General features: G+C 35.8%; 1 protein-coding gene across 3 annotated transcripts; it reads left to right on the top strand.

Moving 5' to 3' along the window:
• Nucleotides 1-2,113: 2,113 nt before the first annotated feature.
• LOC308693532 (amino acid transporter heavy chain SLC3A2) lies at nt 2,114-15,121 on the top strand. 3 transcript variants are annotated; one of them, XM_081370461.1, is made up of 9 exons: nt 2,114-2,220; nt 2,648-3,049; nt 3,572-3,736; nt 4,608-4,705; nt 6,603-6,680; nt 6,816-6,871; nt 11,502-11,697; nt 13,777-13,884; nt 14,015-15,121. In XM_081370461.1, the coding sequence occupies exons 2-9, from the start codon at nt 2,674-2,676 to the stop codon at nt 14,387-14,389; spliced, it is 1,452 nt and encodes a 483-aa protein (XP_081226587.1). In that variant the 5' UTR covers nt 2,114-2,220; nt 2,648-2,673; the 3' UTR covers nt 14,390-15,121. The 3 variants fall into 3 exon arrangements, with proteins under 3 accessions (XP_081226587.1, XP_081226588.1, XP_081226589.1); XM_081370462.1 differs by having other exon boundaries at nt 2,215-2,420; XM_081370463.1 differs by having other exon boundaries at nt 2,217-2,295; nt 14,015-15,120.
• The last annotated feature ends 266 nt before the right edge of the window (nt 15,122-15,387 follow it).

Below are 15,387 nucleotides of genomic sequence, written 5' to 3'. Positions count from 1 at the left end.
TGTGTGTGTTCATTTTTTGTGCATGTTCATTTTTTGTGCTTCCTTGTCATTTTTGCTTTATCATTCGCAAAGCAACATTTTGCTTCGCTTCAGCAATGATAAAGAGACACCCACTCTTGCATTGCGTGTTTGTGCATTTTGGGGGTGGAGCAATGAAGGGAGGGGGGTGTTTGATTGTGCTGATTTAAAAAAACAGTGTTCAACAATGATTCTCAGAAATGGCATACTGCACCTTTAAGTGAACATAAACAGCTGGGAAAGAACACTGAAGTGTAAATTAGATCTTGTTTGTGTGTGTGTGTGTGTGTGGGGGGGGGGGAGGTTTGAGGGGGAGGGGGAGGGGGAGGCCATCATGTACTTTGTGTCCGAAGGGAATTTTGAAAATCCATGCTGTAGAATGTGTTACTGAAGTGTTATGGATGGACCATGACACCTCTATACTAATTACTTAAACTTACTGTCAGTTTAATGTTCAAAGAGAGATAAAAACAAGAAGGTCAAGCTCAAGCGCACTGAAGTTTAACCTGTTTTTCAATGCAACAACCAGGGCAATGCTAATGGTGTGTTTACCATAACAATAAACTGAAAACTGAAACAAAAAGAACCACCAGAGCCTGAGAGAACTCATACTCTGCCAGACGTTCCCAACAGGTAAGTTCAACAGCCAAATATTTTAGCATGTGTGACTAGATTTCACAATTTACAGATTGTACAGTGTTCATCTTACAGTGTCATTAACAAGAAATGCTAATAAATAACCGTGTGAAATATACATAACACTTTTTTAACGTTAGAAAAATGTTGTTAAATTTACTGACATGAGGACTAAGGTTGTAGCATAAAATAACATGCATTAATAACTATTACATTTGTACTAATGAGTCATGAATCTGTTGCAAACTTTAACCATTGCAAAGCTTCTGTCAAAGTAAAAAATAGCATTCCCAGTTTAAATTTTTTATTAAAATAATTTGGAAATAGGTATTGAAAATATTTGAATGCTACAAAAACATTTTTTCTGTATTCATTTTGATATAAGTTAAAGGTTTAGCCATTTTTGTTGCATTTCTGTCATTTTTAAAATGCCAATATAGTTTTTATTAAGTTTTAGTTTTTAATTTGAGTTTATTTAATATTATTATTTTTTTATTTTTTTTAGTTCTTTAACTTAATCTAATCGGAAATGAAAAATGTGTTGGTAACTAGCAGTTATAGAAGTAATGACCTTTTGGTTTTAGTTACGATAATACTTATAGTTATGGGAACCAGTCAATAAATATTATATTCGTACGATTATGAAAATGTAGATTCTGCATATACTTACAGTACTATTACTAATATTAATATTGCATAAATGTTTATGATTATATTTGTCTGTGTAAAATTAACGTTTATTTATTCACTCTTGATGTCTGTACCAACCAACTAACCATGCATATCAAACACAAATGTAATCATTATTTAACTAATGAGGAACACCACTGCATTGATTTTTGCGGAAGAACATTGTGTTGGTTGTGCTTCGGCTGCAAATGACTGTGCGGATGAATATGGCTATCCCTACTGCTCATAAAACATTCACTCCTATGAAGATAGGCTATAATCAGTTTAGATGGAAAGGATCTCAAGCTGTCAAGCTGAAGACATGAAGCTTTACCTATTAATAGACACGGTAACATTACTTAATTGAAAATAAAATTGTAGCACAACAACAACAACCATAATGAAAAGACCCTTCACAATAGATAATCCTTTACAACTCTGTCAGAGAGCTACATATGACATATCTTATGACAACATATGTTTATCTGTTCAGTAAAAGACCTCTTACCTGTTGAGTAATAAAAACGCCATTTACGCATCGTTTTTATAATATTTCAATCCATCAGTTCTCTCCATCTCCGAAGCGCCAAGCCACAGAAGCCAGTTCTGATTCTTGTCTTATTACAAGCTCTGTCAAGTTCTCTTTTTGCCAGGAGACTTTCCTAAACGGGTGATTCCCCGGAGGTTTGAGATTTAACTGCACCATGTCAACCTTTCTCGATCGTTGTGACAACTAACCTCTGTCACTCACACCACGCGTCAAAGTAGCCGGAGCACCTTTTCTCTATTTACGGATATGACGAGACACACACGGACGAGTGACGTATGTGCAATTTCCCGCCAAAACAATCCTGCCCAGTCTAAAATATAAACACTTATAACAGGATTTCCATAGTGGTAAGATAAAACACGTTTTGAAGAAGGACTAATGATGTATTGATTCTTAATTATGTTGTTAATTTTGAACAAAAAGCAAGTTCTAGACCTTTAATTAAGAAATATTTTATGATGTTGGTTTTGTTTGTTTTACCCTGTAATTAAGTTTTTAATTGCACTTAGCATTTATTACACCAGGGATATTCAACAAAGAATGAAAAGTATACCAATACTGCTCTCCTCTATATCATATAACTATTGTACACTGATGGAGACACATGTGAAATATGTGATAGTTTCAGGGATTCTCATCAGCGACAAAAATCTGAAATATTTTAAATTTGATGAAATTAGATAAGATATGGTGCTGTGGTTGTTTCTGTTGATATTTCTAACACACATCACATGCATAACTTAGTTTTGTTCAAATTGTTTTTCATTACAATAGCTCCTAACATTACCCAGTGAGACCAGATGACACTGAAGGTCGAAGGTGATCCAGGCTATGGCAGCGCTTCTGCTAGAGCTCCATTCACAGATCTGGATGGGTCAGAGACCGTACCTCTCCTTATCCCAGAAGATCAGCCCCAGCAGTACATCTGGAAACCCCTGAGCAGAGAGGAACTGGAGAAGTGCGCAGGAGGACCGGAATGGAACAAGTTTCGTTCTCGTCTGGTACTTTGCTTCTGGATTGTTTGGCTGATAATGCTTGGCACTGCTATCGCAATAATCATTCAAAGCCCACGGACAGTGTCTCCTTCACTACACTGGTGGCAGAAAGATGTGTTTTACCGTCTGCAACCAGCACTCTTCATGGTTGCAGACAGTCACGAGGTCAGCCCTATCAGCAGTAAGTTAATAAAAACATCATTTAAAAAAAAAAAAAAAAAAATTACACCCACATGTCAAAGGCTAAGTCAGTGTTGTGTTAATGAAATATCTCCACAAGCCACATCACAGAACATTTAGCACATGTTGTGGCAATGTCTAGTAGACAGTAAATCAGACAATAAACACAAGGGTCATTCACAGGAAAATGTACAATTTGTGTGGCTTATTATGTGCTTTTTATTTTTAGGCTCAGGAACAATACATAACTGGTACTTTGTAAGGCTCTGACCACAAACGAATGGCTAGTTTAATAATCAGCCTTTGAAATACATATTTGTTTGACAGCTAATCTGAATATTGGGTGGAAAGCATTTGCATTTGGTGGTAGTGTGAGGTGGGAAAATATTTTTGCAATAATGTTAAAGTATGATGATAAATTATAACCAATCTTTGTGTCAGCCGCACAGAATGGACTGTATAGTTTCTACATGTAGACTTCCAGTAGTGAAGGCCATCACGATGGTGTATGTCTCACATTCAGGGGTGTCCGAGCGGCTGCCGTATCTGAGGTCACTGGGGGTTGGGACAGTGATCCTGGAGGGATTCTTCCGGCATGACAGATCCCCAGCCAACCTGACAGAGATTGACCAAAGTCTGGGCACGCTTCCACAATTCACACAGCTTATCATAGAAAGCCGGAAAGCAGGCAGGTGCATTTTTATTATTAAAAAAAGTGTATTTCACAAGTGTATACACTGTATTTCAGTGTATTTGTCATTCATTAAATATTGTCTCTGCATGCAGTTGGATCAGGACTGTGCTAACCTTGGTATTCAGTAGATGGTGCTGTTTAACCATATTGCATTAGACTCACTCACTTAAAGGATTAGTTCACTTCAAAATAAAAATTGTCATCATTTACTCACCCTCAAGTCGTTTCAAACCTGTATGAATTTCTTTCTTCTGCTGAACACAAAAGAAGATATTTTGAAGGATGTCGGTAACCAAACAGTTGATGGACCCCATTGACTTCCATAGTATTTTTTTTCCTACTGTGGAAATCAATGGGATCCATTAATTGTCTGGTTACTGACATTCACTAAAATATCTTCCTTTTTTGTTCAGCAGAAGAAAGAAATTCATACAGGTTTGAAACGACTTGAGGGTGAGTAAATGATGACAGAATTTTCATTTTGAAGTGAACTAATCCTTTAAGCCATGTCTGAAAATCATTGCATTTAAATATATCAAAGATATTAATCACTTGGACATGTTTGACAAGCACAACATGTCCACATGCGTTTTGTCTTGATGTTGCACAGTATTTATTTTGTTTTATGATTTAAAACCTATCAAATATCTTTCGTTAAATGTTTGTACTTGAAATGTGTGATTGGTTTACCATTTTGCTATCTAATGCAACGACAGTCTTACATTTTTTTAGCTGTGTCCAAATACTGCAAATGCACATGTGCTTGTGAAACAGTGGTAGTGTGAAAACAAATTGAAGTCAAATTTTTGTGTGCAAGAATTGTAGGCAATAGTAACTGATCCAAAGGATTTTCCATATGGTTCAGGTGTGAGAGTGATGCTGGACCTTTGTGAGCTGGATCTGTTTGAGCAGGAGTCGGATAATGACACTAAAGTTTGGTCTGGTTCATCAGAGAACATTCAGGTAATGAATCTTATTCTCAGTATGGGGGACTAAATCAGCAACAGCATGTATTTTTTCAACATTGGGAAAAGCGTGCCTCTACCTACATTTTTGCAAAACTCCAAACGTACCAACACATACGATTCCCGGCAGATGGAATGAACAGAGGCAGTAAATTCCTTTTCACGCACATTATGATCACAGGAGCAGATTATTGATTAACATATTTCCATGCAGTTCCCTGCACAATTACTGTTATGATCTCATAACACTTTCGCCATAGTGCATGATTTGTAAACTAAAACATTTTGATGTTTACATCAGATATAATCAGCTCCATATGTTAGCTTTTCTGATGTAATTAACTTGTTCAGTAGCTCACATGATACAGCACTGCACTTGTGATGTGGTAATTCCTGTGATGCATGAGTCATGATTAAAGAGCTCAAAGATTTGCAGAAGGAAACTAAAATGCTAAAATGAAACTGGTTTCATTAGCGAATGTGTTTTTATCTCACCCCAGACAGCATCATAGTGTCGGCCCTGATCCGGCCCACATCTGGTACGTGTGGAATCCACATGTACCAGATGTGGGCCGGATCTGGGCCGACACTCTGTTGCTGTCTTTGGCTTTGTTAACACGATCTGTTCGGTTTAGGGTAGGGTTAGTTGGGCACGTTGTTTTCAACCGCGATAGAGCATTAACCTTTTAGGATATTTTATTTCTGAACTGCTGTGATTTGTACAACTACCAATTCAAATAAAATAGCGCCTGATTCATGGTTGTTTGTTTTGGACATAAAACTGAACATGATTTCGCTTTAAACGTGTCTCAAAACAGTGGAAGAAATCATTTAACAGAAATGTTGCCACAGAAATGTTTTTGCAATGAGCTTGGGTTGATTTATGTTTTCTCTATATATTACTTTAGATCACGCATATTCATTAATTTCTCTGAAGGAATCAAGTAGCCTAAATGACACATTCCTCAATCATTCCACAGCAAATACACAGTCCATTTCTGAATATAATTACATGATGATGAAAACTGTAGTAACGTAATCTATTACATCACCATTGATTACTTTTAGGTTACTTTTGACATTACTTTTATCCTTAAATTGTTTTATCACATAGATTAGAATAGGATAATATTGGACTATAATGATATAAAATACAAAGAGGGGAAAAAAAATATGTTGAATGAAATTTGAAAATGAAGTGCATTAAGCATTACATTAAGCCAGGGTTTGTGAAGGAACTGCCATTCACTTTTGTCTACTTACACAAAACTGACTTTCTGAACACACCTAAGCAATAGGCTGTTTTAAAAGGGCAATTTAAAAGATAAGAAAAGAAGAATTAGTAAGAATAAATAAAAAATCTGAATCATTTTGTGAATATTACGTAATCATGTAATCAATAAAAATTAAGCTGTGGTCTGATTATGAGTATTATAAAACATAATATAATCTAATTACAAGGATAGGCCTATAATATTCTTTTTTGTATTTTTGTATTCCCATTTGCTCCAATATCAAAAGAAAAAATCCATTATAGTGTTCTCACGACTTTCCAAAAGATGGAAAAAATTATCGAGAGATTGATTATCTCAGTCATCTGACGCCACTGCTCATGTGTCCTTCAGTTTTGGTTGAACTGTGTAAATGAATTATCTTCGTTATTTATCATTTAAACGTTATTGTGTAAACAATTGCGGAGCGAAAATTTGGCAGCGTTAATACCAGTATATTTTGAACTTGCGTACCATACCGGTGTGGAAAGTTATGATATTGTGGCAGGTCTAACTGTCACTAGATGAACAAAAGATGAATGTAGGAAGGATTATTGTTTTATGTCAATATTTCTGTCTACCTCTTGTTTATTATTGCTCATGTGAAATTATTTCCCCCTCCAGTACTCATTAAGGTATTGGCTGGAGTACGGTGTGTCAGGGTTTGGGATCTGTGATACAGACGCAGCCTTCTCAGCAAAGGTAAAACTGTCTGAAAATACACTGACGTGTCTTGTTTTGTGGAAAGAGTGTGCGGGTTTTTGATGATGTGGTGCATGTGGTTAGAGGCCATACGCAGTGCCTGGATAAAAATCATTGTGTATTTATGATTCACAGACCCTTATGGAGTGGAACGCGCTGATGCACGAGTTCAGTTCACAAGATGACGAAAGGTATCAAGTTTTTCAAAGTCAATTCCTGAAGGACAAACTCAAGTCTTGAAAAAAAAATTAAAAATAAAAGTAAAATGGGATGACTTGGGTAAAATGGGTCCCTTTCATGTTGACTTTAAGGCCCTGTACCAAATGGCACCCTAAACACAAAACATCTTCCTCTGAGTCCGCACTTTCGTGGCGTAATGCCACTTTGACTGTCAGGAAGAAGTCTGCTGCGGAGTCGCTTCAGTGTGGCCTTGGCAAAAGTGATTTCGATCGCAACGGGGGCGCTCGTGAGCACCCTTCTAAAACATAAAATGTCAAACGGGACACCCTACGGTTCCTCATGTGGTCTTCGGGTCATTTTGACCCGGAGAAGATTTTCTTTTTCCCAAAAATACTAGTTAATGTTATCGCATTGGACTGAAACTTAGTGACTCTGTTCCCAAAGGGTATAACTACTTCTCAAATGTTTTTTGAAAATTTTCAAAAAGTTTTGATACCTTGTTACACTTGTGGTCTTCCCGGGTCAAAATGACCCGCCTATAAAAAATAGCTTATAAATCACTCATTATACCATATTTTCACCCAATCTTGGATTCAATCTTTTTGTCAGCTTGTTCTCTTTCAATTAGGACTGGTTTTATATTTATATTTGCATCTAATTAATCGTAGGCCTCATTTATTTGACAGTAGGGATCTCATTTTTTGAGTAAAAAAAACATTATTTTTGAATAATTTTGGAAATATTAAATGAAATCTGAAGAAAATTGGCACTGTTTATCACTCTAGTCTACTTTAATATTTCACTAGGAATTTTATTTTGAAAAACTTTTATTTTGTAAAAAATGGTACATAGTCACACTTGTGGTCTTCCCGGGTCAAAATGACCCGCCTATAAAAAATAGCTTATAAATCACTCATTATACCATATTTTCACCCAATCTTGGATTCAATCTTTTTGTCAACTTGTTCTCTTTCAATTAGGACTGGTTTTGTATTTCCATTTGCATCTGATTAATCGTGGGCCTCATTTATCTGAGAGTAGGCATCTCATTTTTTGAGTAAAAAAAAATATTTTTGAATAATTTTTGGAAAAATAAAATAAAATCTGAAGAAAATTGGTACTGTTGATCACACTAGTGTACTTTAATTTTTCACCAGGAATTTTGTTTTGAAAAACTTTACTTGTGTACAATATGGTACAGAGTTACACTTGTGGTGTTCCACTGGGCCATTGAGGGCCATTGTGGGCCATTGATTCAATGGGCCATTGAAAGTTAATGGGAGAGACCAATGCAAACAATGAATGGAACAACACAAAATAGGTATCATTTTAAAGCTTAGAATCTAATGCATCTAATCACTTTGATCAACTCCTAACGAGAGCTGAGTTATCACTCTAAAACAAGAGTGTTCCCCCGCAGGCGCCACCTAGCTGCGAAATAAATAATCATAATATTTTTCAAAACTGTTACCTTGATCAACTTAAAATAGGTGTCATTTGAAAGCTTAGAGTCTGAAACTTACAATGAATGTAGCCAGTTTGATAAACTCCTAAGTAGTGCTGAGTTATTTGCTGATAAATAGAAAAAAACAAATTCATAATTTATAAACTACTTTTTTACTACATTCAGCAATATGTCAAATACATCATATAGCTCAGATAGTCCTGTGTCATATGTCATTTGAAAGGTCTCAATTAGTAGAATACAGCAAGCATAATTGTTTCAGGCTTTTTTCTAAACTTGAGTGAGATTTTTGTAAAAGAAGCCCTTTAAGAGACCCATGTGTAAACCATACATGGATGATGGAAGTTTAGACACATTTCCACTCGTAACTTCATGAAATATGCTCCGATTGTGGAAAATGACACATCATTATTTACAGCAGATGCTTACAATTAAAATGAGTCCAAACTCAACATAATCCATCACTCAGAACTAAAGATATTCCTCATGGAGTTCTAACACAAAAAAATACTACAGACACACAGACTCACATGGCCAAGCAAGGTAGCTTAGACTTGGCCTTTTTACTCGTAACTTCATGAAACATACATCGATCATGGAAAATGACACATCGTTATTTACAGCAAGAGCTCACGATTAATAAGAGCCCAAACTCAATATATTCCATCAACAAGATCTAAAGATATTCCTCATGGCGCTCTAACACAAAAAATACCACAGACGCACCTAGCCAAGTATATACTCATGAAGCTCTCACGTTTGGTTTTTGCTCATAACTTCATGAAGCATGCACAGATCGTAGAAAAATGTACATCATTATTTTCAGTAGACTATCACAATTAAAAAGAGCCCAAACACAGCACAATCCATCACTCGGATCTAAAGATATTCCTAATGGAGTTGTAACACACAAACCCCCACAGGCGCTCACAGAGCTTTGAATATAGATGTAGCCTAGCACTTATGTCGCGTTTTAACTCGTAACTCAATGAAGCATGCATAAATTGTGGAAAATGGCACATCATTATTTACATGAGATTGTTAAGATTAAAAAGAGCCCAAACTCACCATAATCCATCACATGCTCATATGTGTACATTAACAATGAACATGCTCCTGAAAATGTTTCAGTCTCTCCCATTCACTTTCAATGGCCCATTGAAACAATGGCCCTCAATGGCCCAGTGGAACACCGCAAGTGTAATTCTGTGCCATTTTGTACAAAATAAAAGTTTTTCAAAACAAAATTCCTGGTGAAAAAATAAAGTACACTAGTGTGATCAACAGTACCAATTTTCTTCAGATTTAATTTAATATTTCCAAAATTATTCAAAAATATATTTTTTTTACTCAAAAAATGAGATGCCTACTCTCAAATAAATGAGGCCTACGGTTAATCAGATGAAAATAGAAATATAAAACCAGTCCTAATTGAAAGAGAACAAGTTGACAAAAAGATTGAATCCAAGATTGGGTGAAAATATGGTATAATGAGTGATTTATAAGCTATTTTTTATAGGCGGGTCATTTTGACCCGGGAAGACCACAAGTGTGACAATGTGCCATTTTGTACAAAATAAAAGTTTTTCAAAATAAAATTCCTGGTGAAATATTAAAGTAGACTAGTGTGATAAACAGTGCCAATTTTCTTCAGATTTCATTTAATATTTCCAAAATAATTCAAAAATAATGTTTTTTACTCAAAAAATGAGATCCCTACTGTCAAATAAATGAGGCCTACGATTAATTAGATGCAAATAGAAATATAAAACCAGTCCTAATTGAAAGAGAACAAGTTGACAAAAAGATTGAATCCAAGATTGGGTGAAAATATGGTATAATGAGTGATTTATAAGCTATTTTTTATAGTCGGGTCATTTTGACCCGGGAAGACCACAAGTGTGACAATGTGCCATTTTGTACAAAATAAAAGTTTTTCAAAACAAAATTCCTGGTGAAAAATTAAAGTAGACTAGTGTGATAAACAGTGCCAATTTTCTTTAGATTTCATTTAATATTTCCAAAATTATTCAAAAATATTCAAAAATAATGTTTTTTTTACTCAAAAAATTAGATCTCTACTGTCAAATAAATGAGGCCTATGATTAATTAGATGCAAATAGAAATGTAAAACCAGTCCTAATTGAAAGAGAACAAGTTGACAAAAAGACTGAATCCAAGATTGTGTGAAAATATGGTATAATGAGTGATTTATAAGCTATTTTTTTATAGTCGGGTCATTTTGACCCGGGAAGACCACAGGTGTTATAGGGTTTTGAACACCACATGAGGGTTAATGAACGTAACTAACTCGCACACGCGGCAGCCATTATAAGTCCACAAGACGGAAAGTGCATATAAAGTGTGCCATTTGGGACAGAGCCTAACTCTATTTTCAATGTGAGCCTGTGCATTGAACTTGACAAATGTCTATTAACCTGTTAACTGTTAACTGCCACCCCCCCCCCCACCGCCTTGACCATAGACATGGAAAACTAAATGACCTTAGGAAAGTTAAAGTTTGTACTGTACTGAACATCTTATTTTATATAAAATATATATTTTACAAAACAATTTGCAGGCTGAAACTGCTATAAAATCAAAGCCAAAAGTCAAACCAAGTTGAGTTCCAAATTTGAAGTTGATATCACAAAATTAAGGTAGCTTAATACCTTAAATTTTGGTAGGCCTATTACCTAAATATATACCAATATACCAAAAATATATGGGTGACACATTCCATTCATTTTTTAAAAATGTGCTCTCCAGTCTCAAATTAATACATTTCTATCACAATATCACTTCTATCACAAAACAGCAACCAAATCCGGAACCTTGAATCCTTTTCCAATGATATGTGTTTTGTCGATATTACAAAAAGATTTGATTATAAAATAGAGCTGTACTGTAAAATTTGAAACATGACACTGCCCATTAGAGGAGAAGCATTTTTATGGTAAAGCAATGTCCAATTTCAAAGGGTTTTCACAGGATGAATTTTTAAGCTTTTGAATTACATCTAATTGATGATGATTACTAAAATATGTGATATGGGGGAAAAAGGCAATGTGTCAGTGTGCCAAGTGTCCCAGTACTGGGACAGTGACCGTTAACAAGTTTATTCATTTGCTAAGTCATGGTGACATAAATCAGGTCTTGTTTTCTCATTCTTGTAGAATATTGATGGTGAGGCAAACAAGCAACACTCTTCCAGCGCTAAAGGTGTCCAACATCACTGTTAATGGTTCACTGGTGGAGCTGGTTACTAAGTCAGTGATCCCCCCATCACACCACCCGTTGTCTGCTGCTGAGGTGGCTGAGGCCATGGAGGCCAGTCTGCAGATGCCACATGAACACTGGCCGAGCTGGACCGTGAGTGGGCATTAAACTGACTTTAACAGTTTATCAATGGCAAAATCCACAAACGACTTACAGTATGATCAAAGTAAACATTTCTCTCTTTAGTGTTTTGACTTTGAGTTAAGATGCAAACATGTTTGACTAGTAAGCTAACATCCCATCATATTACTCTATGGTTAGCATGCTAGTCTGGTAAGCTATCATACCTAGTGCAAGTTACTTCATGGAATCATATGGTGTTGAAGGAGGAACTTTAATGATGTGTCTACCGGCATGAGGGCGGGACAACCTGTCACTCACATGAGATCGACCCATAGCAAACCACAACCATCCAATCAATTCGCCATGGACAAAATCAAGTCCCATGCTATATTTTTTTCTTGTTCAAGAAGCCGTTTTAACTCGGATATATATAACGTTAGGGAAGAAAGGCTATTCTAACTTCTGTTTATTTCTGACTTTAATGATTCCCAAAACAAACGCCGGATTGCTGGCCCTTAAAAAAATTACTTTTATTTTTTAATATGGTAAACAGTCGTGACTAGCTAGTTTATTTTTCCAATGTTGCACTGTGGTTAAGCAGGGAGCTAAGTTTTTATTCAGGAAACAATGTTTACTCATGTTAGCTGTTTTTAGAGGGGTTTTGGGCCTGAATCATCTTAATACCAGCTTGGCTGGTTTTAGCTATTTGTTTAGCAGTGATTTGGAAATCACTAGACTGCAAGAGAATGTTCAAATAAACAATAGACCCACTTTTTTAGGAAATAAAACTGTGAGGTGGGCGACATACAGGAATCAAAATATAAGAATATAGGAAATCTGACAAAAATATGATCAGGGTCTCTTTTTTTTGTGACTCATCAAACTGGAACCCTTTCATTACAGTAAATAACCCTAAGGCAAAACATGACATCAGCAGCATTAATTAACTACAGAAAAAACAACTGTTGTTGGCAGCCACTGGAGTTTGATTTATGGTTTAGTGAACTATGATAATATTTTCACACAGAGAGAAATGTTGTATTTCTACATGGTCATTAACAAAGTAAAAAAAACAACAAAAAAAACATTAAATCCAAGGTTTCACAGTGATGGAAACCTTGGAAATACCAGGCGAGATTTCAGTTGTGATTTCCAGGTCTGAAAATGTCATGGACATTTAAAAAATCAGTTTTACTTGATATGATCATCCAGTGATTACAAACAAGAGGAGAAGCCATGAAAAAGTTATGGAAAGTAATTAATTCCCGCTAAATGATTACTCTTTTAACTCTTGCACACGGAATCAACACAAGTCACCTTTGTAACTAGGGGTGTAACAATATATCGTTTCACATTATATCGCAAAACAAAACTGCAACATGTAACTTGGATACTGACAATCTGTATCTTGTAGTCCATCCAAAAAAAAATACTGTTTGAGAAAAAAAAATATATAGTTTTAGTGGCCTGTATTATTTTAAACATATGTGTGCAAGCATATTCGTCTAAAATAATACGGTTTTCAGCTTCAGAATCATTAATATTTTTATTTTGATGTCACCATTGTCCTGTGCATTTGGTTATCAGCACCAAGTCAAAACCTATTTATTTACACCCCCAATGTAATACCAAATTAGCATTTTAACCTTTTACCAAACTGTATGTCTTGGAGCATCACAATAATACCGTATCGTGAGTTCAGTATCGTGATATGTATCGAATCGTGACATGAGGGTATAGTCACACCCCTAATTGTAACTAAAGTTTGATAAGTAGTATTTACTACTAAAGCAAAGCAGTATTTGACTCCGGTCAAGCGTATCCATAGCAGATTGGTGTGACTGGCCTTGAACAGCAACATGCCCAGTGCATTATGGGTGTTGAAGTTTTTCTACACATTTGGCAAAAGGGAAGACAATAGCCTTTTTTCCCTCTGTTTTCTCTAATCAAGTTGCACCGATTTAAAAACAATGCCTTTCTACTTCATAGGCAGCCAAGTTTTATTGAAAGCTCATTTTGACATTGAAAGTCAAAATAAGGCAGTCTTGGTTGAATTGAAGTTTCTGAGAATCCTGTATGCAATGTCACAAGAGTTTGCACCATTCACAGGTGGGTGGACGAGTCCCGTGGGAGCTACAGAGAGCCGTTCTAGTCCTGATCATGACTTTACCTGGAACACCCGTCATCAAAAACGGAGATGAGGTCAATCCGATTCAGGTGAGATGACAAAACCATCCTCAACACACCATTGCTGTGGTCACAGTTTGAAATATTCAAATCTGTTTGATTGTTATGGGTCATCATTTTTTGTGACGTGACATTTCTATTAATCTGCTCAAAAATACAGGAACAGCTGAATCAACCGCTAGCTCTCTTCCAGTCTCTGATTCAGTCGCGTGCTCGTGAAGAGGCTCTCCACTTTGGCAGATTCACCTTCCTTCCCTTCAATGACAGCGTGTCATCCTCTGGCCTCAATTCTACAGTCACGCCTCCTTTAGCTTTCCTGCGCTCATGGGGCTGCGTTCACTTCCTGGTCTTGTTTAATTTGGGATCTGAACCTCACACTCTGGACCCAGACTGGGCTCCCAGCCTACCTGAAGGTGGGGTGTTTGTTATCAGCACAGGTCTCGACCGATTCGGCCCCGTGTCTCTACGGTCAATAAAAATGCAGCCACATGAGGCCATTGTCATAAAACTGTTTGAATCTGATAAATCTCCCTAAGATAAAAGGCTTGTGTTAGCTTATTATTGCAACTAAGATCTAAATATGTTAAATATTAGTCAGTTGTAACTGAGAGCAAGTATTTACTAAAACTAAATTCATTGTTTTTAAATTAATAAATATTTGCAGTGGGACTGGAGTGCACTTTGTTTGGTTGCAAATAATCTAATAAAGAGAAACCAATGCAAATTTAAATGAGGTTGTTTTTTCCCCAAATAATGGGCACTTTTATCTCCTAGGGGTAGATTCTTATTAAAAACAGATTTGTTTATTTTTATACAGTATGTTTGAAATGGGAAACGTCTTACCATCTTACCTAATTTTTGCTACTTTCTAAAATGCCTTTTTTTTACTTTCAATATTCTTACTTTCATATGTAAAAATAGATTATTACAATATTAATACATTTGTAAAAGTAAACAAAGAGTGAAATAGCCATAAACCTCTTCGATATTTATTGTGAAAATTTTTACATACGAGGCATGTCAGTGAAAAACAAGAAATATGTGATTTGTAGGAGAGCAATCACAAGTTTATTATCTAAAATCAAAATAAATCTCTGGTTCTCCGTTGCTCTTACATCAACATCTTTGTTCTATCAACAGGTCCGTCCCTAGACATTTTGTAACTCTAGATGTGTTTTCATGACCTCGCATATTATTTATGTGGAAATAGCCAACTTTGTTCATTTTTACAGTAACATTGGTAATATGAGATTAAAATTGGTTGCATAAAAAAAATAAAGTTGTTGTCTTGCATATTTCTTTTATTTGGGGTTTCTCAGTAACTGTCCCCTTGACAGGTGGTTCATGCTCGGAAATAATCAAATCAAATGTTCATAAATCAAATGTTGTAGCGGGAAGCAATTCCTCTGTGAAACAGTCATCAGAAGATGATTACAGACAGATTTCAAGGCTGAGAAACTGTACATTCATCTGATTGTAATGAATAAGAAACCTCTCCAGGGTGATACAAGACCCCAGTACAAAATTATCCCA

Source organism: Scardinius erythrophthalmus, assembly GCF_964197995.2.
Source record: "Scardinius erythrophthalmus genome assembly, chromosome: 7".
In the NCBI taxonomy this organism is placed as follows: domain Eukaryota; kingdom Metazoa; phylum Chordata; class Actinopteri; order Cypriniformes; family Leuciscidae; genus Scardinius; species Scardinius erythrophthalmus.
The sequence above is the reverse complement of the archived record's forward strand: the minus strand, read 5'-3'. Positions and strand labels throughout refer to the sequence as shown.